General features: G+C 41.1%; 2 protein-coding genes across 2 annotated transcripts in view; one reads left to right on the top strand and one right to left on the bottom strand.

The window, feature by feature from the left end:
• LOC108432422 (dynein assembly factor 5, axonemal) overlaps nucleotides 1-18176 on the top strand; it is a 57712-nt gene extending 39536 nt beyond the window's left edge. Inside the window, exons 10-13 of the mRNA XM_017706226.2 lie at nucleotides 6861-7011; nucleotides 10952-11108; nucleotides 12049-12240; nucleotides 17824-18176. Coding sequence (XP_017561715.1) covers nucleotides 6861-7011; nucleotides 10952-11108; nucleotides 12049-12240; nucleotides 17824-18026 — 703 coding nt within the window. The 3' untranslated portion in view covers nucleotides 18027-18176. The remainder of the gene's footprint in view (nucleotides 1-6860; nucleotides 7012-10951; nucleotides 11109-12048; nucleotides 12241-17823) is intronic.
• A 1078-nt stretch (nucleotides 18177-19254) lies between these two features.
• On the bottom strand, nucleotides 19255-23118 carry dusp3b (dual specificity phosphatase 3b). The gene is made up of 3 exons (XM_017706214.1): nucleotides 22812-23118; nucleotides 21025-21257; nucleotides 19255-19686 (listed from the first exon to the last, which is right to left on the bottom strand). The coding sequence occupies exons 1-3, from the start codon at nucleotides 22931-22933 to the stop codon at nucleotides 19487-19489; spliced, it is 555 nt and encodes a 184-aa protein (XP_017561703.1). The 5' UTR covers nucleotides 22934-23118; the 3' UTR covers nucleotides 19255-19486.
• Between the last annotated feature and the right edge of the window lie 3130 nt (nucleotides 23119-26248).

A 26248-nucleotide genomic window follows, 5' to 3' on the forward strand; every position in this document is an offset into this window, starting at 1 on the left:
CTTAGACGTCCCGTTAAGCTCTAGAACATTCCAGCATGGGCCACCGCTGTTTAACACACACACACACACACACACACACCTGCTCCTTCTCATCCACACTGTGAGCTCAATGAAGAGCTGGTACTGGTCTGTGAGCTCAGAGCTGGTAGGAATGGTCTGTGAGCTCAGAGCTGGTAGGAATGGTCTGTGAGCTCGGAACTGGTAGAAATGGTCTGTGTGCTCTGAACTGGTAGGAATGGTCTGTGAGCTCAGAGCTGGTAGGAATGGTCTGTGAGCTCGGAGCTGGTAGGAATGGTCTGTGAGCTCGGAGCTGGTAGGAATGGTCTGTGAGGTCAGAGCTGGTAGGAATGGTCTGTGAGGTCAGAGCTGGTAGGAATGGTCTGTGAGCTCAGTGAAGAGCTGGCAGTGGTTGCATTTCTTGTATGTGTAATTAACATACTTTAAAATAAATGTATTTATTTTATTATATGTGCATGCATATGAATGACCCCATGTGCTCACACTGTATGAAACCAATGTCTGTCTGTCTGTGTGTGTATGTGTGTGTATGTGTGTGTGTGTGTGTGTGTGTGTGTGTGTGTATATGTTGCTGATTGGTCACTTGTCCCCGCCATGCCCTTGTGCCCCTCAGACCCTCGGGAGTAATCGAAGGGAATGCGTTAAGCCTGGGGCGTGTGCTCTCTAATTCTTGCGACCCTGAGAGACCACTACAGTTGTGCAGATCACTCAACACAGCAACTCATCACCCACCACATATACACACACACAACACACACAAAGACAGCTGCTCCTCTTGTTGCAAAAAGTGACCGTTTGCTCACAAATCACACCCAAGCCGACATCATAATGTTGATGTGACTCACCTGTTTGTCTTTTGCCTTTTTGGAAAGTATCTCCCTCCATTTCCCTCGTTCACTAAGCTAACGTTACAGTGGAGTTCGTTCTTTTTGTCTGCCAGCTGCTCCATGTTTTTCCCCTGCCATCATCTCCCTCTCTCCCAGGCGACCCCAGGCAGACTGTTCATGGCTACAGCTTTTGAGAGCTACTGATGTACACTTCACATATTCATGACATTTATGTTACCTGAGCTGGTCACAAGCAGTACATATTACTTAGAACCTTAGAATATAGTACTTTCAGTTACCTATAAAATCATACTGTTCACCCACCAGTCCATTCTATCCATATATGGAAACTAAGCTGCAATGGCATTTTAATTTAATTGTTTTCATGATGTTCCAATATTTGCATATATGCTTTCATTCCCACCCTTTCACCCTGTAGAACCCTGTTTAGCCCCACCCATTCGCCATATTACTGAAGTTTTAAGTAGTGTTTTTGCCCTTGGGAATGCTTTTTAAATTAGGCACTTTAAAGAGCTGCCAGTCAGAACAGAGCTTTTTTTACATATGAAGGAATAATGAGGCTGGAAAATGACCACATAAACCACACAGATGCCATAAGTGGACCTTATGGGAATAAAAACGAAAGAAAATGGTGCCACTTCATTGGCTGTATAGCATTAGCATTAGTAAGTGCGGGCGTTAACCTCCCAAAGCTGCTTTCTCTGCATTGCTCAGACTGCGCCAGGCTAGACTGCATGATGACTCAGGCTCTGAGTGAGATGTGTCGAGATAAACTCCAGACTGGGCAGGTTTTAGTCATTCACTCCAACACGTCAGCTGTGGAATGATATCAGGAGTGCATTGATCTGCGAGGTGGCAAAGCAACCGATTCATTATAGAGGGTTTGCATTGATGTCACTTTCCTGCCAGTTTCTTGTTCTGAGTATAGCTTCCAAATCTACAGAATCATCTGTATGTCTACACTTGCATTGTGGATTCTCCACTGGAGTACCCAACTGGGTTTGATTTGGTTGGCTAACACCGTCTAACCATCCCACTTTTGTTTGGTAGAATACAAGGCTCATCAACATGGATGCTTTTGATAAATGTTCCCAAACACTTTACAGTTACACAGAATATAAATGAAAATGAAGATGCTAAATATTTAATTGATGAGGAGTCAATACAGCTTGTAACTTTTTCCCCAAAATCCAGCATACCTGACACAAAATGGCAACTACCAGTTGGACTCCAGTTGTTTCTGTAATTTGTAGCTATCCGTATGAAGCTAAGGTCAGCTTCCTATTCGCCAGCTTTTTGAGTTCTGATTTTCCCATTCTACCTTAAATGGTGCAGTAGTTGCATTCTGACCTGATGTGCCAGAATGTAACTGCTGCCCCATTTAGGGTAGAATGGGAAAGTTCACACAAGAAATTGGCAAATTAGAAACCCACTTCAGCCTTGCGTGAGCCATTTGCTTGTCTTTTCTTTAGCTTTCGGAGGTCTGTGAAAAAGACAGCTCCAAATTCTTGCTGAATCTTATTTTACAGACAATCGCACAACAGCTGTTTGCCATTTTAGATGTTTTTGTGTTTTCGCAAAATTCACACACATCAGCACTAACGCTGCCGCTCAGTCTTTCTGCCACATAGTAGTCGTGACCCCAGAGTCTCCCGCCAACTGTGACATCACATGCATACCCACTATAGTAAAACAGACTTTTTTTCAAATATAAAAGCCAAAAACAAGCTTGGTATTTAGTTTTTATTGCCTCTCTTACACTTCTATGGGTAAATACGTCCTCCTGTTACATTTGTATATACCATGTAATTTAAATATATTTCTGAATTTCAAAACCTGTTCTTCATACCTCAGTCTGTATAGTTCATAGGTAGTGTTTTTGTGATGTCACGAAAAGCAACAAACTAACATATATTTACATTCAGCCTACAATAGTTTTACAGCATTTTAGCCCCGCCCATTCAGCCTACAGCAGTGTAGCCCCGCCCATTCAGCCTACAGCAGTTTAGTCCTGCCCCTTCAGCCTACAGCAGTTTAGCCCCGCCCCTTCAGCCTATGGCAGTTTGGCCCCGCCCATTCAGCCTACGACTAACGCCACCCATTCAGCCCACGACAGTTTAACCCCACCCGTTCAGCCCACGTTAGTTTAACCCCACCCCTTCAGCCCACATTAGTTTAACCCCACCCGTTAAGCCGACGAGTTTAACCCCACCCGTTCAGCCAACAACAGTTTAACCCCACCCGTTCAGCCTATGACAGTTTAACCCCATCCATTCAGCCTACAGCAGTTTAACTCCACCCATTCAGCCTACAGCACTCTAGCCCCTCCCATTCATGCTGAAGTTAAAGTGCGTATTTTAGCCCGGTCTGCTCTTTGAGGCGCAATACAGGGCAGTCAATGAAAACAGAGGTCATTTACTTACATCAGTCTCAAAAAAAGCTCATTTCACTTTAAAAGGTTGAAAAATGATCATTTAAAAATTAACCGTTGACCAAACCACATGAAAGTTTTCATTCATGATTTTTGTGAATTTTCCATGCTCTGCTTTTCAAATTCAAAAAAGATGAATGAAAACAGATTATTCGAATAAACAATAACATCGAGGGGCTTGAAAGTGCGCTATGTCCTTGTTTCCTAAAGAATCACAGAAATCGAATTGTATGTACAGGGATTTACAGGCCTGGCTGACAGGCAGCATTTTTGTCTTTTTGTGTGAAACCTTTGAAACCTTTTCCTCTCCCACCTGAGCTCTGCCTGCGTTGTTTATGCCTGTGCAGGTGCTGCAGGCACGCTTTCTGTACAGATCACACAGGAAAGGCCAGCTTTCACCATAACAAACTCCCCCAAACTCTCAAATTAAGCACAATAATGGTCCCTCATGACCTGTGTTTTGTTCCTGCAGCAGAATCCAGCCTTAATGATAGCTGCTCAGCAGAACGGGTAAAAGGTAGAAAAAGCCCACAGGTTTTTGCAGTTTTATGTGGGTATTTTTATGTTTTTGAACTGCAGAGTGAAACAAACTATTAGCATTTTTACTAGCCTCCACAGAATGTGTGTTTTTTGCACGTTTTCACCATCGTCAGAGGAAAAGAATCTTTGATGAGATAAAAACGCTGTGATAAGGTTTTTAGAGCCATCTCCTACTTTGTAGCCATTAGTTAGCTTCATTTTTAGATTCTCTGCCAGCTGCTTAGAGGAGCCCGTGGTTGTTAAGTGTCAGCACAAAGTTTGAAGAGTCGACCGGCCTAACCAATCCTAACATGTCACTTAAGTAGTAGCAAGTTAAATAATATGGAAGAATTGAAAGCTGGAAGAGGGCCCAATTTCATTAGTAAATCAGACATAAAGTAACGTGACGGTTTTGTTTGCTGCAAAAGTTGTGTTCAAGCTAATGAGCTAACTAGCCAAGTGGAACACTTTTGAGAGATCGATAATGATCATAAGTATATTCATTGATCCAGCTGGCTTAAGAAGGTGCAAATTGAACATGAAGCATACATTCTGTTGGTTTCCATTTAGGTCAGTTGATGTTTTTGAATGTGCAGTGGTAAAAACACCCTTGCTGAGTTGTATTTCCAGAAGAAAAGACTTTTTTTTTTTTATTACAAAGCTCTAAGGCTGGGAGGTTTATCTCTTTTTAGCTACATTCACATTACAAGCCTCGTTGCACAAATCAGATTTATTGCTCAAATCCAATCTCTCTGACAGGATGGTTCACACTTGTTTGGGTAAGTGATTCAAATCTGTCTTTAATGTGAAATGTGAACGAACCAGCATCCTGAAATGACCTAATAGCTCTGAACATCTCTCAGCTGTTCATTATTAGAGCAAGGCGAAAAAGGTGAGATGTGCTGCTTTTCCACCATTTACAGCCTTTACCTGCTGTTCGGTGCTGCTGCCATGGTAACGCTGAATGATGGTGCACGCACAGTGGAAAAAAAAACACTTGAATTCCGATCTGAGCGTCACATTAAGGTCACATGGCCACGAATCGGATTCGTATCCGATCTAGGACCACATATGAAAGTGGCTCAGTTTGGATTTGAAAAGATCAGATTTGCGTCCACACAGCCCTGAAAAGGTCAGATCTGAGTCACATTAGGACAAAAAATCGGATGTGTGCCACTTCAACCTGGTAATGTGAACGTAGCCTTTCCCTCGCTAATCCGACCAAATTCATATCCGTGTAAAACTGCCCAGAAATATACTTGTCTGATTGCTAGGATCACTACCTCCGTTTCATCACCACACCACACTCACCTGCACTGTTGTATGCTAAGTTTACTCTTGTGTTTAAAGAAGAAATAGTTTGGTGAAAAAATACATTTCCATAATGTTCTATTTACGTCAAATGCAGTCCATCAGCCAAGACTTGTTTGGTGTCAAAGTTTTGCCTCTTTAATTTAGAACTGATGCTAATAGAAGTCAATAGTCACCCAAACCATTTTCACAAATGCAGGCCTTTTGTCAGTTTCTTTCAAACGACTCGAATCACAACTAGCCCCACATAGCTACATATGGCATGACGGTGGGTGAGCACAATAAAGACAGAGAAAAGGTAACAAGCACTTATCTTTGGTTATGTTCTGTGAGGTGTCATCTGTAAAAAAAAAAATAACGATACAGCTGTAAATTTTAGTAATAGCTATAAAATCCTGTTATAATTTTCAGATGGGAAATGATCATCACATCCACGGAGATTGTGCATGCTCCATGCCATTTTACCTAATTATTTTTTTTTCTGAATGAGTTTATAGCTTAGAAGCATAATTTGCAGCAAATGTGGAAAGATTTTGGCATGTGTTTGTTGAAACAGTTTGGGTGACTATTTACTTCCATTGATTTCTAGCGCTGTTAGCCAGGCTGCTCCAATTCTAAACTCAAGAGGCAAAAACTCAGACACCAAACATGTTTCGGCTCTGAATTGCGTTTAAAGTAAGTAGGAAATGATGGAAATTCAGTGTTTCGCCAAGCTATTCCTTTAAGTGTGCTTTAATTTTGGAAACGTTTCAGTGTTAAAAAAGTTTATGATAATGCAGAGCGGTCAGTTCCTGTCCTGCATTGAGATGACTTTCACTTTAAAATGAACTTAAAATGAATGTCCTCTTAAAACATTTAACATATTTAAATACGTTAGTACTTTTCGACTCAGGTATGTCGTCACTGTCACTCACTGCCTTTGATCTCTATTTTTGTTATTTGTTACTTTTGTACATCATTTAAAATTTTCGCTTAACCTTTGCATTGTGTTAAAATCTCATGAGGAACTGACCAACAGAAATGGTCCAAAATGACTTTAAAAGATCTTGTTACATTAACGTCAATTAGAATCCCGTCTCCTGTAAAGTGAGTTTTTTTGGCGATAGAGAGTGACCAGAGAGTGGCCGTATCTTTAGCTAAATAACTTTACGTTTTTATTAAGTGAGATTTTCACATCCTTGCTCTCACTTAACTGCAGTTTTCCCTGGTCCTTTTCCTCCCCTGCTGGAAAGTTAGAGTGCAGGTTTTGCTGAAATAACAAGCTGAACTTACACACTGTTTTCTGTGCTTCGACTGAAACCTGTAGATTGTGAGCGCCCCCTCCTGGTGCTTTGGCGGCATCCCTTCTAAACTGAATGGAGGTGCTCAATAGATTGCTGAAATACGTTAATGTTGAGTGTTTGTGTGTTCTGGGTGGTACAGTGTGTGCAAGGAGGATCAGAGACAGGAAGAGAATCAGAAGCAAAAGGTCTTTCAGTTGTGTAGCTGAAAATGAAACATGTTTCTGTGAGTCGTCCGCTGATAATTCAGCTACTGTCTGTCCAGATACTTTAAATCATTTGAGGAATTGCCCTGAACAGAAGCTGCACATCTGGTGGGAATATAATGAGTCACAAAATCCATAATTCAGTTTGTTACAGTGGTGTCTCCATTCAGTGCATGTTTCCATAAAGCAGAAATGAGCCCCCCCCCCCTCTCTCTCTCTTTCTCTCTCTGTCTCTCTCTATCTGTAGGTGTTTTGGGAAGTATGTTCAGATGTTCCTGCAGGAGTTGTTGATGCCGAACCTGGTGTGGCGTGCGGGCCGGACGGCCGCAGCAGTCAGGACTTCTGCCCTCAGCTGCATGCTCGCTCTGCTGCAGGGAGGGGCTATCTCAAAAGACCAGGTAAAACACACACACTGACACATACACACCCACTGGCTGATGTTTAACCGGCTGGTCAAAACATTGAGAGCTCTGATGTTTTAACCAATCGGAAACGAGCCACGTACATTTCCCTCAAACTGCTCGTGTTTGTGTGTGTGTTGGCTGGAGCTGTGCAGCAGGTGTGTGTGTGTGGGTGTGTGTATCTCAGTAACAGTGCATTTTGGTTCTCACGCTTGTGTCCAGCAGCTACAGGACCGTCTCTGTGTGCCTGCTGGTTTTGCTATGCTTTTTATATGGAAAAACATATCTACATCAGCAGTTACATATTAAGTTAATTCATTCATTCAATGAAAAAAGTATTAAAATATGACGGCGTTAGAATTAATAGGAAATTTAGTAAAACAGGCTTTTAAATAAAAAAAGCTTTTAATAATTTTAAATAGCTTAGAATTCAAATAAGCCGCTAAAACAGATCTAAAATCATCAGCTTAATTAGTTCCATACCAATTGATGATAATTGGATGCCATAAGTTTAAAGGAGACAAGCAAGGTGAGCTTCAGTATTCCAGCTCACTGGTGCACCATAGCTAAAAGTTAGGACTTCACTGATTTATCAGTTTGATAATATCAGCGATAATTAGTACCTGTTTTTTGTAGACACTGTGACAGCCACGCCCACTCTGTCAATCAAAACCTGCACTGTGACAGCCACACCCACTCTGTCAATCAAAACCTGCACTGTGACAGAACCAGCAACTCTGTCAATCAAAACATGCACTGTGACAGCCACACCCACTCTGTCAATCAAAACCTGCACTGTGACAGCCCCGCCAACTCTGTCAATCAAAACCTGCACTGTGACAGCCACGCCCACTCTGTCAATCAAAACATGCACTGTGACAGCCACACCCACTCTGTCAATCAAAACCTGCACTGTGACAGCCCCGCCAACTCTGTCAATCAAAACCTGCACTGTGACAGCCACGCCCACTCTGTCAATCAAAACCTGCACTGTGACAGCCACGCCCACTCTGTCAATCAAAACATGCACTGTGACAGCCACGCCCACTCTGTCAATCAAACCCTGCACTGTGACAGACACGCCCACTCTGTCAATCAAAACATGCACTGTGACAGCCACGCCCACTCTGTCAATCAAAACCTGCACTGTGACAGCCACGCCCACTCTGTCAATCAAAACATGCACTGTGACAGCCACGCCCACTCTGTCAATCAAAACCTGCACTGTGACAGCCCCGTCAACTCTGTCAATCAAAACCTGCACTGTGACAGCCCCGCCCACTCTGTCAATCAAAACCTGCACTGTGACAGCCCCGCCCACTCTGTCAATCAAAACCTGCACTGTGACAGCCACGCCCACTCTGTCAATCAAAACCTGCACTGTGACAGCCCCGCCCACTCTGTCAATCAAAACCTGCACTGTGACAGCCCCGCCCACTCTGTCAATCAAAACCTGCACTGTGACAGCCACGCCCACTCTGTCAATCAAAACCTGCACTGTGACAGCCACGCCCACTCTGTCAATCAAAACCTGCATTATGACAGCCCTTCTGAGATCTATAATATACATATAACTGTAATTATACAGTTTATTTACCTCACTTTTATCATTATTTGTTTTATATGGGTGTTTTATTCACTTGATTCCAGTAGAGTAGAGTTTTACAAAATGAAGGTTGATGTAGATGTAAGCAAGAAGCCATGTTTCATCATTATTAAGTCATTATTATTATATTATCATTCAACAATGTCAAGGGGTATTAAGTGCCATATTTGGAGGCATTTTGTGTAATAACTTTCTCTGATGTACCTTTTAGAGGCATTCAATTCTTTAGATGTCTGGTTTCTGTCAGCACCACATCAAACCTCTCTGAATGACTTTGTTTACATATGAATGATTTAACTAAGCAGTAATGTTGAAAAGTCAATACAATTTCCCTTAAATTCTCAACATTGATTTCAAAAGTGGCATTTTCATTTACCCAGTACAGTAGTAGAAGTTAATTGGGGTGAATATGATCCAGTTCAGATCAGGCGCTGGTGTTTGGGTGAGGTGATGGTGTGTGCAAGCCGAGTTTTTCTCAGGCAGGCAAGTTTTCAACTCGCTAACACTGTTCACTTCCTCCAGCTAAAACTATCAGCTCCTCCACTTACATCCAGCACTACCCCACACACAATGATGTCATCTTTCATGGTCTTCATGCCAAAATCTTTGTTTTTCCATCCTCCCTCTCTCTTTGCTCCACTTTGTGTGTGTGTGTGTGTGTGTTTCTCCTCCACACAGATGTGATAAGCTACCAGTATCAGCTCATTTGGAGAGGGAGGCTGAGAAGAGAGCGCTTAGGGTTGTTTGAGGCAAACAGAGATACATTAACATGGATACACACCGGTGCATTAAGATAGAGCCTTAAAGCATAATTCAGTTGAGTTTACAGGATTGCTAAACAGTTGCATCATTAAGATATAAACATAGTCATTGAGAGTATTTTGGTGTGACGTGGTTCATGCTACTGACTCAGGATTGTACACAGTAGTGGTGATAGGAACCAAACATCTGAGGAGTTTAATGCCTCTAAAAGCTAGCTGATAGAAAGCCATTACGTGAAGTGGTTAGAGATAGGCTGCCTGATGCCTGAGACATTTGTTTATGATAATTTTGAGAGGAGGTTTTGAAAATGTATTCTTAAAAATCCATTAAAGGAGAAGTACATTAAGGTAGTTGTGAGGCAACATAGTCCTCAAAGAAGAATATTTTCTGATTTGCTTTCATTTTAAAGCAAATGTAGGTTCATTTGCAGTCCCTCAGTTAAGCCTTGAACTTTAGTGTTTTAATTCAATTAGAACCTTTAAAAATATCTTAACATTTTAATTACATTTTGTGTTCAGTACTATTTTATTTGGTTATATTAATAATAATATAAGCTCAATGGACCTAGCACTCTACATGCCGCTTAGCATCATTTACATAGAGATTCATCTGACCAGTCATGACCAGTCCAATTTTTGTGTCTCTTCGTCCACTGTAACAGGGGAACTGTGAGCAGAAGTGAGCGAAGCCCTCTTGCATGCCACTCTGCTCCATAAGTTCATCGTATGCAGTTCCCTGTGGTGTTCTTATAGAAATGCTTGTGAAGAACCTGTGTTGAGTTCAAGAACCAATTCTGGTCTGGAAGTGAAGTGATTTTTTTTTTTTTATTCACAAGTCGTGGAACATGCCGACGGTCCATGTCCGTCAGTTTCGTCTTTCGATCACAGTTCTGATGAGAATTTCCTGTAGACTGGGATTTTTGCCACTACTGGTCGTCCCGTATGATCATACACTCTGATACACCTACGAATTAGCTACTCCCTTCACACTGGCCTTCATTCCTTTTTGCCAATCATTAACATCTGCTTTGCGACCCATTTTCCACACATCAAATGAGACATTCACTGCACTGTGCCACCTTTTCTCAATCTATGAATCCTGTTGCGCACCCTGCAGGAATTTATAGCCCGATCATCCTCATGCAATGCCATCTGCAGGAGCCTGAAGTTACTACCACCTTAAACATGCAAGCTGACCCATTTTTTTGTCCGGTGAGCTTACACTGAGTCAAATAGGATTCCACCTACAGAGAGAGACTAAAAAATAGCATGCTGTATATGCTGCTATATATTTTTCTGCCTTTTTTAAACAGCATTGGTTTCTTCTACCATCATTCTTGAACCTTCTTCAGGTCAGACGAGGTTTATGGGTGAGAGACGACCATGAAGGTTACTCAGTAGTGTACTCAAAAACGATCAGAACGTAGGCTGCATTTCTCCTCTGTACTCAAAAGATCCGTCTAATTGGAACATAAAGCCCACCTAGACCACACCTAGACCATGCTGTGGCTGTTGGAATGCAGCTATTCTGTGTGTATATGGATGTATATGTATGTGTTGTGTATTTTAGGTAGTGAGTGTGGAGGCGAAGCTCAGTGCTGATCTGATCTCTGCGCTGGAGGAGGACTCTCAGCTCGCACGCCTGCTTGCCTGCAGATTGCTACACACGCTCCTTACGCTCACTGCGCACTGTCTGGGCTCAGATACTCTCAACAGGATATACCCAGGTACACACAATATAATGTAAGAGAACAACAGTTACTCAGTAGCTGCAATTTCAACTGTTGGGAAATGCTAATAAAAACCAGAAAGCAGTAAATTCTGTTTGACTTGTATTCAGTTGAACAGTGAAACCCAGCATTTGATGTTTTACCTTATGAACTTTGTTTTTTGTTATTATACACTCATATCAAATTTGATGTCTGCAACACATTCCAAAAAAGTTGGTACAGCAGCATGTTTACCACTGAGTTACATCACCTTTCCTTTTAACAGCACTCACTAATCATTTGGAGAGTTAAGACACCAACTGATCAAGTCTTGAAAGCAGAATTGTCTTTAGTTGGACAAACATATGAGGCATTGTCATATTTGGTCTTCATAATTTGCCACAACAGGCAGGCCAGTCTAAGACTTGCATTGTCTGGTTACACAGCCATGCTGTTGTAAAGCATGCAAAATGTGGCTTGGCATTTTCATGTTGAACTAAGCATGGACATCCCTGAAAAAGACATCATGGGCACAAAATCTCCAAACCATGACAAACCCTGGATTTTGAACCTTAAACCATCAGATTATGTGCTGCTACATTTTTTTTTTGGCAAAGTGGCAAGCCTTGTAAAGGAGTAGGCTGGATGTTATCCTGGATGTTCATACTCAAGCATGATTGCATCTCCTGTGTAAAATGTTTAAATATTTTACAATATTTCCAATCTTATAAAAACACCATCCCAACTGTTTTGGAAACATGTTGCAAACATAGCAATGACATAGCAACACTTCAGCAACTGCCTGGGACACCATACCACTGACCTTACAGCACCTTTGCAGCCACCTCTGACACTATAGGAACACCTTAGCAACCACATTGAATTTCATAACAATGGCTTTGTCAAGCATCAATCCTTTCCTTGCTAGTCACATTAATTTTGCTTCTGTCTGTTACAGAGCTTTTAAAGCGTGTCGATGACAGCAGTGATGAGGTGCGTGCTGAAGCCCTGAAGGCCCTGAGTGTGTGGTTCTCATCTTTAGGGAAATTGTACGACACTGAAACACAACGTCCCCACCTACAGCTCCTCTACCAGCAGCTGCTGCTCTACCTGGATGACCCTGACCACAGAATACAGCTCATAGTGCTGGGTAAGAGATCTTGATGATGATGTGGCATATGGTTATGAATCGTGACTCCTGGTCTGTACCAATATAAGGTGTTTCTTTCACAATATATTCAGTTATAGATTGGAAATTACTTGAGCCAAATGTCTTATCACAATTTCACATTTTTTATGTTAACAACAGTCTTTTTGTCTCTTCTGTATAAAATTATCAGTGGGACTTTTTAACTTTTTGTCCTATAACTGAACTATGAACGCTGTTTAATGTACAATCATTCACTTTTAAGAGGTATTTTCAATACCATTCAAACAATAGTGCGCTGACAGATGGCATTTCTCTCAACTCCAACCCCTTGTGCAGCCTGTTAAGCTCTCATATTTCACTTCACAATTCACACTATAACACATGTAAATCAGGAAGATCTTATTCTATTTAAAGATAGGGCAGGCTGTATACCAGATACTGTATGAACAGAAGTATTGGGCCACCTACACACCACACCCACAAGAGCTTTTATGACATCCCATTCTAAATCCATAGACAATAATATGGAGCTTTAACAGCTTCCACTCTTCTGGGACGCCTTCTACAAGATTGTGTCTGTGGGAATTTTACACCTTCATCCAGAAGAGCATTTGTGAGGTCAGACACTGATGTCGGACGAGAGGGTCTGATTCGAAATCTCCGTTGTAGTTCATCCCAAAGGTGTTTGATGGGGTTGAGGTCAGGGCTCTGTGAGGGCCAGTCAAGTTCTTCTGTACTAAACTCACCCAGCCAGGCCTTTATGCACCTTGCTTTGTGCACTGGGGGTCAGTCATGCTGGAACAGAAAAGGTTCTTCCCCAAACTGTTTCCATAAAGTTGGAAGCATAGAATTATTCAAAATGTTTTGTTCTGCTGAAGCATTAACGTTTCCCTTCACAGGAACTAAGGAGTCTAGGCCAACCCCATATCATTATCCCTCCTCCTCCAAACTTTACACTTGACACAATGCAGTCAGGCAGATAACATTCTCCTGGCATTCACCAAACTCTGCCAGAGAAGCGTGATTCGTTCCTTCACAGAATATGAGTCCAGCAGCGGTGCTTTACAATACAATGAATTGGGTGTGACATTTTTCAACACAGCCACACACAAAACCATGTCTGCATAACTTGAAGCATCTGTTTGTGTCCTTGCATGAAGCATGTTTCTGGCCAAAGCCCTGCCATTGCTGATGGAGAATGAAGGATGGATGTAATCATGGAACTCTTTCACTGATCCCTCTCTTCTTTCCTTTCAAAGAGTTCTCCTTTTTTACACATCATCCATCACACACTCTGATCTGCTACTGGCCTGTCTGACCAGCACTCAACACACACCCCTCACACACACTTCTAATCAATACCACATGCTGCTCATCTCTCTGCCTTCAACATTTCTCTCTTTCGTTCCTCCTTTCCTTTTCATCTCCACCTTCCCTAGAGCTTGAAATATTTGTTCGAGCCTGATGGAACCCAATTGCATATGCTGGCAGCTTTTAGTACCTCTAAACAGCTTGTCAGTGAGTTTATTTTTCAGGAGATATTTCTGAGGAGATTCAATACACGATGATCTACTTGCACATGAAAGGGCAAAGTCAATGACAATTAGGTGAAAAGCAGAGGAGTTTCCAAAACTGGGGTTCAAAAAAATTTACAGAGAAAATGGAGCTCCTTAACAACCACCTGCAAGGTCTGGTAGACCACAAAAAACTGTCCCCACCAGATAATCAGAAAATCAAGCTGCTTCAGATCTGAAAAAAGTCCACTGGTGTTCCTGTCCATCCTTCCACTGTGAGAAGACGACTCGGCGCTATGGGTCTGAAAGGACGTGTAGCTATTAAGAAGTTTACTGAGAAAAGTAAACAGACAAAAAAGAAAAAATAAATAAATAAAGAAGCTGCTGGTGTTGTCCGAACAATGGACTGACCACCCCAGAGTCTAGTTTGATCATAAGAAGCAGAAGATGAAACTTTGAAGACTGAACTTTGGAGGTGTGGAAAAATATTCCTACAGATTCCTTTGAAAACCTTAAAGGTGGTCTCCTGAAAAGAATGAAAGCTATAATTAGGGCAAATGGTGGACACATTAAATATTGAAAATAATATTTAGTTATTTAGGCTGGAAATTAAACTAATAAAGAGTGCTCTCTGCCTTTTGCACAGCACTGAATCGATCATGGAGAGGACAGTTTAATTTAACATTTAATTTGTTTGGTGATAAACATTTGTATCTTGCATGTTTAGTGTATTATGTTTTTGTTTTTTTTTTATTGATGATGGCAACAACAAAAGTGTTATTAAAACTATGTAGTAATTTATTATTTTCTTGGAGTTGGAGCTTTTTCAGACTCCAATCTTGGTGCAGCAGGTCAGATGTGACTCCAGTGGAAAGTTCTTTGACTGTATTTGGGTTCAGACCAAAAAATTTCAGGCCTGCTATCTCCTTCTCTTCTCTTGTAGGATTTCTGTTTCTGTTTTCTTCCTTTTGAAAGTCATCTAGTTTCCGTGCAAACGTGGGAAAGGCCCCAGGATTGGCCCGTGTGGTCTGTATGTAGGCTGTGATTGGCTGAGGTGGTGGACAGGTGAGGCTGATGGTTTCTCCAGCAGAACATTTATAATCTCCCCAGACATTCAACTCTTCAGAACTTGGCAGGAGCTGTAGTAACGACCATAACAGCACCAGGGGAGCTTTTTGAACCATCTCAAGGAATAACAGTCAGTGTTTGTTGTGGTCGGAGGTAGAAGAGTGTGCGTGATGAGCTGTCAGAGATGCGCATTAATTTACAACATATGTGTAATATACTGAGAACACAATACTTTGTTTCTGGTTTCTTTCTACAGAACCTTATTCGCCTTTGTTCTTTATTATGCTTTCATGCGCTCATTATATTTCACAATGAAGGCACAATGAAGTATTTGATGCTAACCTGTCTGTTTAAAGGGGCCATACAACAGAAAACTCAGTTTTCCTTACTTCATTTATAGAAAGTAAGCTGAAAAACAGCTTTTTTGAATTTGGTGTGTTTGTGTTGTCACAATAACCAGCACATTTACAGACATGCACCACTTCAGCCTACAGCATTTTAATCCCACCCATTCATGCCGAAGTTATAAAGTATGTTTCAGCCTTGACTACTGTTTGAACGAGACAAAGTTTAGGGCAACCAATGAGAAAAGAGGTCATTTACATATGGTTGCAGTCCAGAAAAACAAGTATCTCCAAAATAGTAACTTTACAGGAGAAGGAAAAAACACTCTTACCTTTCAATGTAAGTCAATGTAAAAAGATTTTGTACCATGTGATTTTTTGGAGCATTTTTATTGGTCCATGCATCCTGAAATGTGCAATGTAAATGACAACCGGTGTGTTGAAATGATGTAGAAAACAAAAAATCGACAAAAATGGAGATGCATGGTTTTCTTTGGGCAGCGGTGATATGTAAGATTCATAAGTTTGGGAAATGGTGATGTAAAAATAGTCCTCAACAGCACTGAATGTGTTTGGGATTCCTTGATTTGTGATGTGCAGAAAGTATAACCAACTTCTAAGACTGAGCTTTGGAGGTGTAGAAAAACATCCCTGCATATTTCTATAGAAACCAGAGGCTTTTGTGTTATGTTTTGTGTGTATTTCACTGAATGAAAACAGAATGACCGAACAGCACATGGACTGATATGGGCACTTTCACTCAGCATGTTCCACCAGTGTTATCTAACCCTGCTGTATTAGCTAATAGCAATTTAGCCATTACTCTGTACACAGAGCAGCTTTGTCTTCTACCGCACTGAAACACAAGCACGATAAAGACCCTCCGCCCCCCACGCAGAACAAACCTGCTTGTTTCCTTTTCAGGGATATCAGGTGAGCTGTGTTTATGCAGCTCATTTATACTGACACAAATGTCTGCGATGATGTCAGTGTACAGCCACGGCTACACCGCTGAGCTTTTCATAAAGAGAGGCTGACCGTGAGAAGGTCTGAGGCACCTCTGAGAGAGCACCTGCACATCTCCTTCAGTTCTGTTTTACATATCGCTGTTGTGGGAACAAAACCTTGTATCTCAGTTTTTGTCGGTTTTCAGTGTTTGACCCTAATTTGAAAGCACCTATTGTCCTTTACATTGTTGTAAATTTCATGAAGAATGGATCAAAAGAAACAGCTCAAAATTACTTGGGGAAAAAAGTCCAGTTCCATTGATTTACATTAAAAGCAAAGTAGGTTTTTTCCTGCTCCTGTGAAGTTATCGTTTTGGAGATGCGAGGTTTTTTTCCGACAGTAGCGACTTGTATTTTAAAACCTTGTTTTATTGGCTTGGTTTGGTTTTACATTTTGCAGTGACCTTGGCCATCAGAGAGGCTCTGTGTGAATAAAACGTATAATAATAATAATTGTTATTATTGTTGTTGTTACACTGTTAAAGGCTGGTCTGTTCTCATTTTTCTCCATATTATTTTTTAGGAGAATGAGAAATTACTGATACCTGTCCAAAAGACTAGTGCAAAAATGTAGTGCATAGTGCCACCTAGTGGTGAAACAAAATACTGCCTGACTGATCACAGTCTTACATCTCTCCTCCTACTCTACTTTTTTCTCATATTCTCTCTCTCTCTCTCTCTCTCTCTCTCTCTCTCTCTCTCTCTCTCTCTCTCTCTCTCTCTCTCTCTCTGTGTGTCTCACCTCTTTTCCCTCTGTCTCCTTCTGCCCTTCCTGCTTTCTTGCTCTCTCTCTTTCATACCTCTCTTCCATTTCCTTCTGTCTCTCTCCTGCTGCCTCTGCTCCTTCTCTCTTTCCTCCAATTTTACTGTCTTTCTTTCCTTCTCTCTCGCTCTGTCTCTTTCCTCCTCTCTCGTTCTGTCTCTCTTTCCTCCTCTCTCGTTCTGTCTCTCTTTCCTCCTCTCTCGTTCTGTCTCTCTTTCCTCCTCTCTCGTTCTGTCTCTCCTTCCTCCTCTCTCACTCTGTCTCTCTTTCCTTCTCTCTCACTCTGTCTCTCTTTCCTCTTCTCTCATTCTCTGTCTCTCTTTCCTCCTCTCTTGCTGTCTCTCTTTCCTCCTCTCACACTCTTTCATCCTCTCGTTCTCTGTCTCTTTCCTCTCTCGTTCTATGTCTTTTCTCCTCTCTTGTTCTCTGTCTCTCTTTCCTCCTCTCGTTCTCTGTCTCTCTTTCCTCCTCTCTTGCTCTGTCCATCTTTCCTCCTCTCTCGCTCTGTCCATCTTTCCTCCTCTCACACTCTCTTTCCTCCTCTCTTGCTCTGTCTCTCTTTCCGCCTCTCGTTCTGTCTCTCCTCTTCTCTCACTCTTTGTCTCTTTCCTCCTTTCTCACTCTCTTTCCTCCACTCTCGTCCTCTGTCTCTCCTCCTCTCTCGCTCTGTCCATCTTTCCTCCTCTCTCGCTCTGTCCATCTTTCTTCCTCTCTCGCTCTCTCTCTTTCCTCCTCTCTTGCGCTCGATCTCTCTTTCCTCCCCTCTCGATCTCTGCCTCTCTTTCCTTCTCTCTCGTTCTCTGTGTCTTTCCTCCTCTCTTGCTCTTTCCATCTTTCCTCCTCTCTTCCTCTCTGTCCTTCCTTCTCTGTCTCTCGCTCTTTTTCAGATGTTCTGAAGGTGGGCAGTGTGGTGGACTCTCTTCTCCTGCAGCAGGAAGTTGAAGCAGTGAGGGAGAAACAGCGCAGTGCTGAGTTCTGTGATCAGCTGCTCCAGCACATCCAGCACATCCACTCACACACACAACACACACCACACACACCACACACAGCGCCGAGCAGCTGCTCTGACATCACACACTCACGCATATGAAGTGAAATCTGTTATCACGCGGTAACTAAAGCATTTCCTGTTGTTTATCTTTGGTTTACTGTTTAGTTGACGTTGTCACAGTTATAGACAGTGACGGTCTTTACGGATGAATATTTTTATGTCTTTAATTAAATACTGAGTCATTTTTAATTATTGTTTGCACCGGTTTTGTTTTCAAATGCCCACATGTACACTCCCTGCTCAGTTTATTGGAACACCAGCCAAAAGTATCCAGTACTGTGGTCAGAAATTGACCATTCAGAAATGGCACTGTGCAGAAGTCTTAAGTACCTAAGCACATTATTTAAAAGCATTTATCTTGGCAAAAAGTTTGTGCTTGTAAAAAGATATTGTTAGTACAAATACAAACAAACATAAATACTGTAGAAGATGAATAAGGTAAGACCTTTGTGTTTTCAAAAAAAGCTGGTCTGAAGAACAAATTCAGGTTCCAGATTTCTCCCGGATGCCTCCACTGTAGACGCAGATTTGGTGAATTCCATGACCAGCATACTTAATTACATATAATCAGTCATCATTAATCAGACTAGCCAGTATGGATAATCAAGTAAGGATGACTACAAATAACACTGGTTTGCCGTCAGGAGCTTTGAAATTGTTAAACAAAAAGAGCAACATATAAAATAAAATTTAAAAAAATGGAATTTTCGAATGTGCTTAAAACATTTAGACAGTACTGTATGTGTTACTACAAAAGTAATTGTTAACACGTTAAGTAATGTTTTTAGGTTGAACCGACAAACCATTTTTTACAGTGTAGCAGTCCAGTGGGAATTTCATTGTATTGTTAGCTCAGGGCTAATGGTGGTGTACATTCACCGTGCCATGCTGGCTTTAATACCACTTTGTCCAGCTCTACCTAAACACAGGCATTTGTATAAGTATTTAAAGCTTGTAACAGATGTTCTAGTTGTTCTATGTTGTAAAATATGTTCTAGTTATGAAGCCATTTGTTTTATAAACACTTTTACTTTAAATACACCCAGTTTGAAACAGCAAACATTTAATTTTACTTCATAAACATGCAGTTTGTAGCTACAAACATGCATGTGTTTGTGAGATCCTGCTGGTGTGGGTTTCCTCTCTTTCCGTGATACAAAACTAACTTGAATGCTGATAGCGCCTCCTTGTGGAGGATCATCAGACTGCTAAGCGCGGCTGGAGGAGAGACTGATTTAAATGGCAAACAAATGACTAAGCCAATTTATCAAGTCAATGTTAATCGAGTGGTCTATTTTAACTGAGTAATCATGACAAAACTGTTTTAATGTTTACATTAAGGTCCACAAAACAAAACAAACACTCTCTACAAGCAAACGCTTACAGTTATTAGGTATATCAGTTACCTATCAGTGAGGAACTGCGGGCCGTTCAATAAACTTCAGTGGTTGTGGTCACAGGTGTCACTTGCTGCACACAATATGTCAGCTTTAAAAAAATCATAACTTCCCCTCATCTCTTAGTCTGTCATTGAGTTGGCAGAGTTGCAAAAGAAACCCGTCGTTGGGTCCAATCTCCCGTCTCTCTCTCACTGTGGCCACAGCAGCTCGCACGTCCATCCTGCGTCTCAGCATCAGGTATGCAATGACTAGCGAAGCTGAACGGCTGTATCCCTTCTGACAGTGTACGTACACTTTACCTACAGAGAGTAAACAATAATAATAGAAACATTAACTTAAATATTAACAAATTAATAGCTGCACTTTGTAGTTCTACAGTTACAGACTGTAGTCCATCTGTTTCTCTGATACTTTATTAGCCCTCTTATACCCTGTTCTTCAGTGGTCAGGACCCCCATGGACCCTCACAGAGCAGGTACTATTTGGGTGATGGATCATTCTCAGCACTGCAGTGACACTAATGTGGTGGTGGTGTTAGTGACCACTCTTAGACATTCCTGCCTTGTCAGTCCACCTTGTAGATGTAAAGTCAGAGACGGCAGCTCATCTGCTGCTGCACAGTCTGTGTTGGTCATCCTCTAGTCCTTCATTAGTGGTGACAGAATGCTGCCCACAGGTTTCAGTTGGCTAGATATTTTTGGTTGGTGGACTGTTATCAGTTCAGCACTGACACTGAGGTGTTTAAAAACTCCAGCAGCGCTGCTGATCTGCTTATACCAGTGCAACCACATCAGTGTCACTGCAGTGCTGAGAATAACCCACCACCCTAATAATACCTGCTCTGTGGGGGTCCTGACCACTGAAGAACAGGGTGAAAAGGGGCTAACAAAGTATCAGAGAAACAGATGGACTACAGTCTGTAATTGTAGAACCACAAAGCTGATAAAATGGGCAATAAGTGTAGACACAATGTAGTGGCCAGTGAGTGTATATGCTATACATGTAATTGGGAAGCCTGAAAATACATGAAAATTGTTGGTAGTACATATATGTGCTATCATAGTTCAAAATGTGGGCTGCTGGGAAATGTAGTTTATTGACATTTGGTTACAAATAGACATAAAGACACTACACTTAACAGCCCATATCATGGAATTTGTTTTCTTGCTTTTTGGATAATTGGAGTTTGGAATTAATTGCTTTGGTCATGAACACCAACATACACCCACCTACAGCAGTTTAGCCCCGCCCATTCACAATGAAGTTATATAGAGCGTTTCAGCCCAATCTACTTTTTGAGTGAGACACAAAATTAGTCAACTGATCAGAATAGAGTTCATTTGCATGTATCCGTTTTAAAGATAGAGTAACAAAAACAATCTCAATTAAGAGACATGCAAAAATAAATGGACTGTTTTTGGTGATGGAGCTCATCACTTTTCAGCCTTTTTTTTGAACGTAATGCTGGTGTGTGTTGTCTGTTCCAACTTCAAACCACAGAAAAAAAATCAAATGTAATATCGTGTATTATGACTGCAATATCGCCTACCCTTATCTAGAACTCTGTAGTCATGTTATATGTGATGTAATGTAAATAAGAGCTTACTAATTCTAGTTTACTGTAGGTTTATCTTTACCTCGCCCTCCTTTATATGCTAAAGCCTCCTCTATGAAGTCCGAGCACTCTTCAAAGTAAACGCTGAGATTAAAGTGGTCAGTATCGCAGGCCGGTATTCCATGGTAGATGATGTCCGTTCCCGTGTAGAACTCTGCTCCCGTGTTTACATGCATCAATGAGTCTCCTTCTGCAGCGTTCAGGACGTGGGTCACTCCCAGCTGCTGCAAACGCCTCACACTTAGAGCCACAGACCTGCACAGACGGGATATTATTATTATTTCTGAAGTAGTTATTGTTGTGCAGTTTCATAATTGGTTTATTAAATTGGTTCCGTACAATAAATAAATAAAGTTTATTTCAGTTTTACATAATTAACTTCTAGCATCACTCAAAGCAAAATAATGTATACACTTAATGCTGGTTCTCTAAGGGTTCCTTAGTTCTGGTGATTCCCCTCAAAAGGGGTTCTTCAAAAAGACAATGGTTGAAAACACATTTTGGATGCTTAACTGACTTAGACTTCAGGTAACTCTCTTAAAAATGATGATTCTTGAAAGGTTCTTTAGTAAAGAAAATGGCTCTGTTTAGAACCAAGAACACTCAAAGAACCTTTTGCATGAATAAAGGTTCTTTGCAGCATGAAAGGGTTCTTCAGATTGATTGAGGATGTGCTGTAGATGGTTTTAGGTACGTCTAGAAGTTCTTTTGAAAAGGGTTCTAAATAGCACCAAAATGGGTTTTTTCTGTTGTGACAAGCTTGGCGTCACAACAATAGAAGAACCCTTTTTGGTGCTATATGGATCCCTATTCAAAAAGATTCTATGTAGCAAAGGAAATGGTTCTGTATATAACCATGAACACTTGAAGAGCCATTTGCATGAATAAAGGTTCTTTGCATCATGAAAGAGTTCTTCAGATTGATGGAGAATGTGCTGCAGATGGTTCTGTACAGAACTTCTAGAAGTTCTTTTGAAAAGAGTTCTTCTGTTGTAACAAGCTTGGCATCATGACATTGGAAGTACCCTTTTCAAAAAGTTCTATGTAACAAAGAAAATGGTTGTGTATAGAACCAAGTACACTCAAAGAACCTTTTGCATGAATAAAGATTCTTTTCTTCATGAAAGGGATCTTCAGATTGATGGAGAATGTTGTGTAGATGGATAGAATTTATATAGAAATTCTTTTGAAAAGGGTTCTATTTAGCACCAAGATGAGTTTTTCTGTTGTACCAAGCTTGGCGTCACAACAATAGAAGAACCCTTTTTAGAAGAACCCTTTATAGAAACATCTACACCACATTCTCTATCAGTCTGAAGAACCCTTTCATGATGCACAGAGCCCTTAATTCATGCAAAGGGTTCTTTGTGTGTTCAAGGTTCTGTATGGAACAATTTTCTTTACTAAAGAACCCTTGAAGAACTATACTTTTAAGAGTGTAGTCTGAAGTCCAAGTTAGTTAAACGTCCAAAATATGTTTTCAACTCTAAGCCAATTTGCTAGAATGATCCAAAAATAACCAGTGTCCTTACTAAAGAACCTATGAATAACCCCTTTTTAAGGGTGCCACCAGAACCGACTGTGTATGTGTGTAAGTTTAGCAGGACTCCTCTGCTCAGAAACCTTTCTATAAACAGCCAGGGTCTATTTTAAGTAGCTCTGCTCTCTGCAAAGTTACTACTGCACGTTCACATACAGAGTCATTCAAAAGCAATATATGCCCATAATTGATCTCATCAGTATAACTAGAGCAGTATAAAAGCTTTTAAGCTGTACTTCCACTCATCAGCCCTGCATATAGAGGCGTACTCATTCCCAAGCAGAATTCCAGGCCAGACTTGGTTGAAATCTCTGGACGGCATGCAGAAATCTCCATTCTCATCTGTTAACAGGTCATTGAGCTGCTCCATAGACACCCCGTAGCCTGACATCTTCACCTGATGACCTCACATTCACTTCAGTCCGTCCTCATTCCTGGTGTAAGGCTGCTCTCCGATCCTTTATCGAATATGGTCTTCATTTCCAGCGTATCCACATCGATTTTAAAGCTGACATGAGCTCTACACGCTTCTCCACACTGGAGTTTGTGTTTCTAGAATGGAGCTGGTTGGAGTGCTTGTTTACTGCCCTCAGTGCCACTTTCCACCACTAGGTGTCAGCAGAGTAGAATCTAAACAAATGCAGGAAATGTCTCATCTGGCAATATTTGGTGCACAATAACCCATTTTATTATAGAAACGGGTTTCTACGGTTTATAAACTAGAGCTCCTTTGAGGGCGACCTTAAAGCAATAATGCATCAAATATAAAATAAGTAAAAGAAGCCAAAGCAAATCATCACTACTTAACTAAGTAAATTCATACAAACAACTACTTATAAGTAGTTATAGAGGAGGAGCACTCCTTTTTAGGAGATGACGTCAGTGGTTTCAACTGGCTGGAGAAGCTAAACGCATCTGAAAAGTATAAATTGATGGCGCATTTTCCAGAATGGGCATTGGTCCCACTTCATATGCAGTGTTTCTAATAACTATGTAGTTACACATGAACAATGCCTGCAACAACAATGTAACTACAGGTGATGTATTCACCGAGAAATTAGGGGTACATTTTTCACTCACTGTGCTACAAAAGAATGAAAATGGACTCTCAAAGGTATGACAATGCTTTTAAGGTCTAATTGTGTACCTTAAATATGTTTTCCCCGAAGAAAGGTGCCCACCTCCTCCAAATAATTGCCCCCCTCCTCATCTTTGAAGGCATATGATGCCCTAAATTTAACTAAAGCCCAGCAGCGAAGTTGCTGGACTTTACCCTCCTTTGCTATCACTGCAAACTGGCACGATCGCCTACAGAGCGCCGCTAGTAGCCTGATAGTGAAGTAATTATCTTTTTTATTTGAGGGTCCCGTTTCGGAATGGAAGATTTCAACCTCTGACCCTTGTATCTCAGTTCCAAGGGACAAAGTGACACTTGAAAACAAGAGGTAAGGGTAAAAATAAGACATGGGATGGTGCCACAGCGTAGGACTCGTCGTCGCTTGCCATTGTCAAAATTGAATGTTGCACTAGCCTTGTGCTCATTCAAGTAGATTCAGAGTCCTCAGCCTGGCAACGTCAAGTTGTTCAGGCCTGGTTTGCTGACTGTATCCGAGTCTCGTATGGTGGATTAGGAGATTAATTGAAGCTGAAGTTAATTCTTAAATTCATTACACCTTAAATTATGTAACCGCCACATTCAGATGCTTGTACGGGTGCTAGCATGTAACTGCTGCACTATGTCAGGTGGAATAGAAATTCGATTAGCAATCAAATTTGGTGCAATAATGTAAATCTGATATACAATCTGACACAACATGCAACGCTCTACAGAGTTCATTACTGTTTTTGCGTTGTCTATGTAGCAATTTTCCGGTTGACCAACGTAGCAGCCCAACATTTGGCATGGGTTTGGACAAAGCAGCTCTAAAGTCAGCCACTGTGTACCCAGTGGCTTTTTCATTCTCCTCTCTAAAAGAAGAAGAATCACCACACCTCTCTGACTTGGAGAAATATTTAAAGGATATACCAAGGAAGAGTGAGGAACAGTCTCCTTACAAGCCTGGCTCTCCAATAGAGAACAATGGGTTTTGTGGCTGCACTGATCAGACAAAACATACAGCTGGACTAAACAACCAACTGCAGAAGACAAAATATGTGTCTATTCCAGACAATCTCAGACATCAGTCAGACAATCTCAGACATCAGATTCATCAGTCTATGTTTCTGAGAGCTATATGTCTTTATCTTCCATCTAAGACACTTGTGCCCACTGTCTTGACTCAAGTCTGTTATCTTGCTCTATTCTTTGTCCAGCTCTCCAAACCAGGCCAGCTCCTAAGTCAAGTCCTGCTCCCAGTCCATGTCTTGTCCTTTGTTTTTTTTTTTTTTTCTTTGTCCCAGTCACTGTATCTATTCCTTTGCCTTTCACTCTCTCTATATTATCCCTGCTTCTGTATCAGTCCTGTTTTTTTCCCTCTGTCTCTGTGCCTGCCCAGTTCCCTGCCCCTGCTCTGGCCCTGTGTGTACCGTATGGCCCCTTATTTGATCCTAGCCCATCAGTGAATTTGCCCTCTCTGTGGATTTCATTTTTGGGCCTTGATAGCTGCATATTGGTAAACCTCTCCTGAAATTTCATTGAAGTGCATTTCAAATTTGCTTCTCTACACACTTAAAAATGGTTCTTTAGTAAAGACAAAAGTTCTATTTACAAACATGAATTCTATGTAGAACCATTTCATGCTTTAATGGTGGTGCCATATACAACCATATACAATATATTCGCCATCAATCTAAGAAACATGTCACTATCCAACGAACCATTTTAGGAATTGCCACAACCTGCAGAATTGCAAAACATCTGAAGACATCTTTTGGGTCTCTCTTTCAACCATTCAAGTGGTGTCTCTACCAAAAGCATTTGTACTTTATAAATGCGCGTTGGTGCGTCACTCAGCAAATACATCAAATCTATTTTTCATTTTTCTGAGACTTCAACTGCAGACATTCAAATTTGTGAGCTCAGATATGAGTTTTTATCATTATCATCTTTATTCTTTAGTCAGTACTGCAGTGGGACCCTCAGTCCTGCTGGTGTGGGTTTCCTCTCATTCACTGAGTCTCACAAACGAGAATGGAGTGATAATTGCTCCCTTTGTGGAGAATATGCTTTACAGTCTCTATCTCTAGGCCAATGGTGGAGGGGCTTTAGCCCCTTTAAATGTTATTTAGCCCCCTACCCTTCCCGAACAAATGCATATTAAAGGTTCAAATCATCTATAGTTTATTCTCATTAATTTTTCATTATTTAATTGCATCATCACGTTGTTATTCTACCAGGCCATGCCCCCAGACCCGCAAGTGCAGGCTTAGCCCCCCTATCCATGAACCAACCTCTAGTAATGGTGCTTTATACTGACCTGCTATACAGTTTTATAAAGCCCTGTGCATACACTGTGTTTTATTCAAGTTGAAAATGTATAACTAATCTACTTTCATTGAGAATGAATTTTAATCAGTGTTTTTTTTTGAGTAATTAGCTTTTAATTAAGTAACCATTACAGCCCTAATGGTGAATACAGGCAAATTCTAAACATACATCATACCCTTACAGTCAAAGATGTTTTGAGGAATTGGTCTTCAATGAAGTGATCATGAAAGCTGTACTGAAGAATACAGACAAATTATATAAAAAAACACATTTTCAGTG

Source organism: Pygocentrus nattereri, chromosome 14, assembly GCF_015220715.1.
Source record: "Pygocentrus nattereri isolate fPygNat1 chromosome 14, fPygNat1.pri, whole genome shotgun sequence".
NCBI classification, from domain to species: Eukaryota; Metazoa; Chordata; class Actinopteri; order Characiformes; family Serrasalmidae; genus Pygocentrus; species Pygocentrus nattereri.

Bases quoted from the DNA above. Each gene is read 5' to 3' on its own strand.
- dusp3b (XM_017706214.1), bottom strand. From the start codon at position 22,933: ATGTCAGGCTACGGGGTGTCTATGGAGCAGCTCAATGACCTGTTAACA. The intron at 21,258-22,811 runs GTACGCCTCTAT...CCGTCTGTGCAG, and splicing joins GGAATTCTGCTTGGGAATGA to GTCTGTGGCTCTAAGTGTGA. The intron at 19,687-21,024 runs GTAAAGATAAAC...TACTCTCTGTAG, and splicing joins AGCATATAAAGGAGGGCGAG to GTAAAGTGTACGTACACTGT.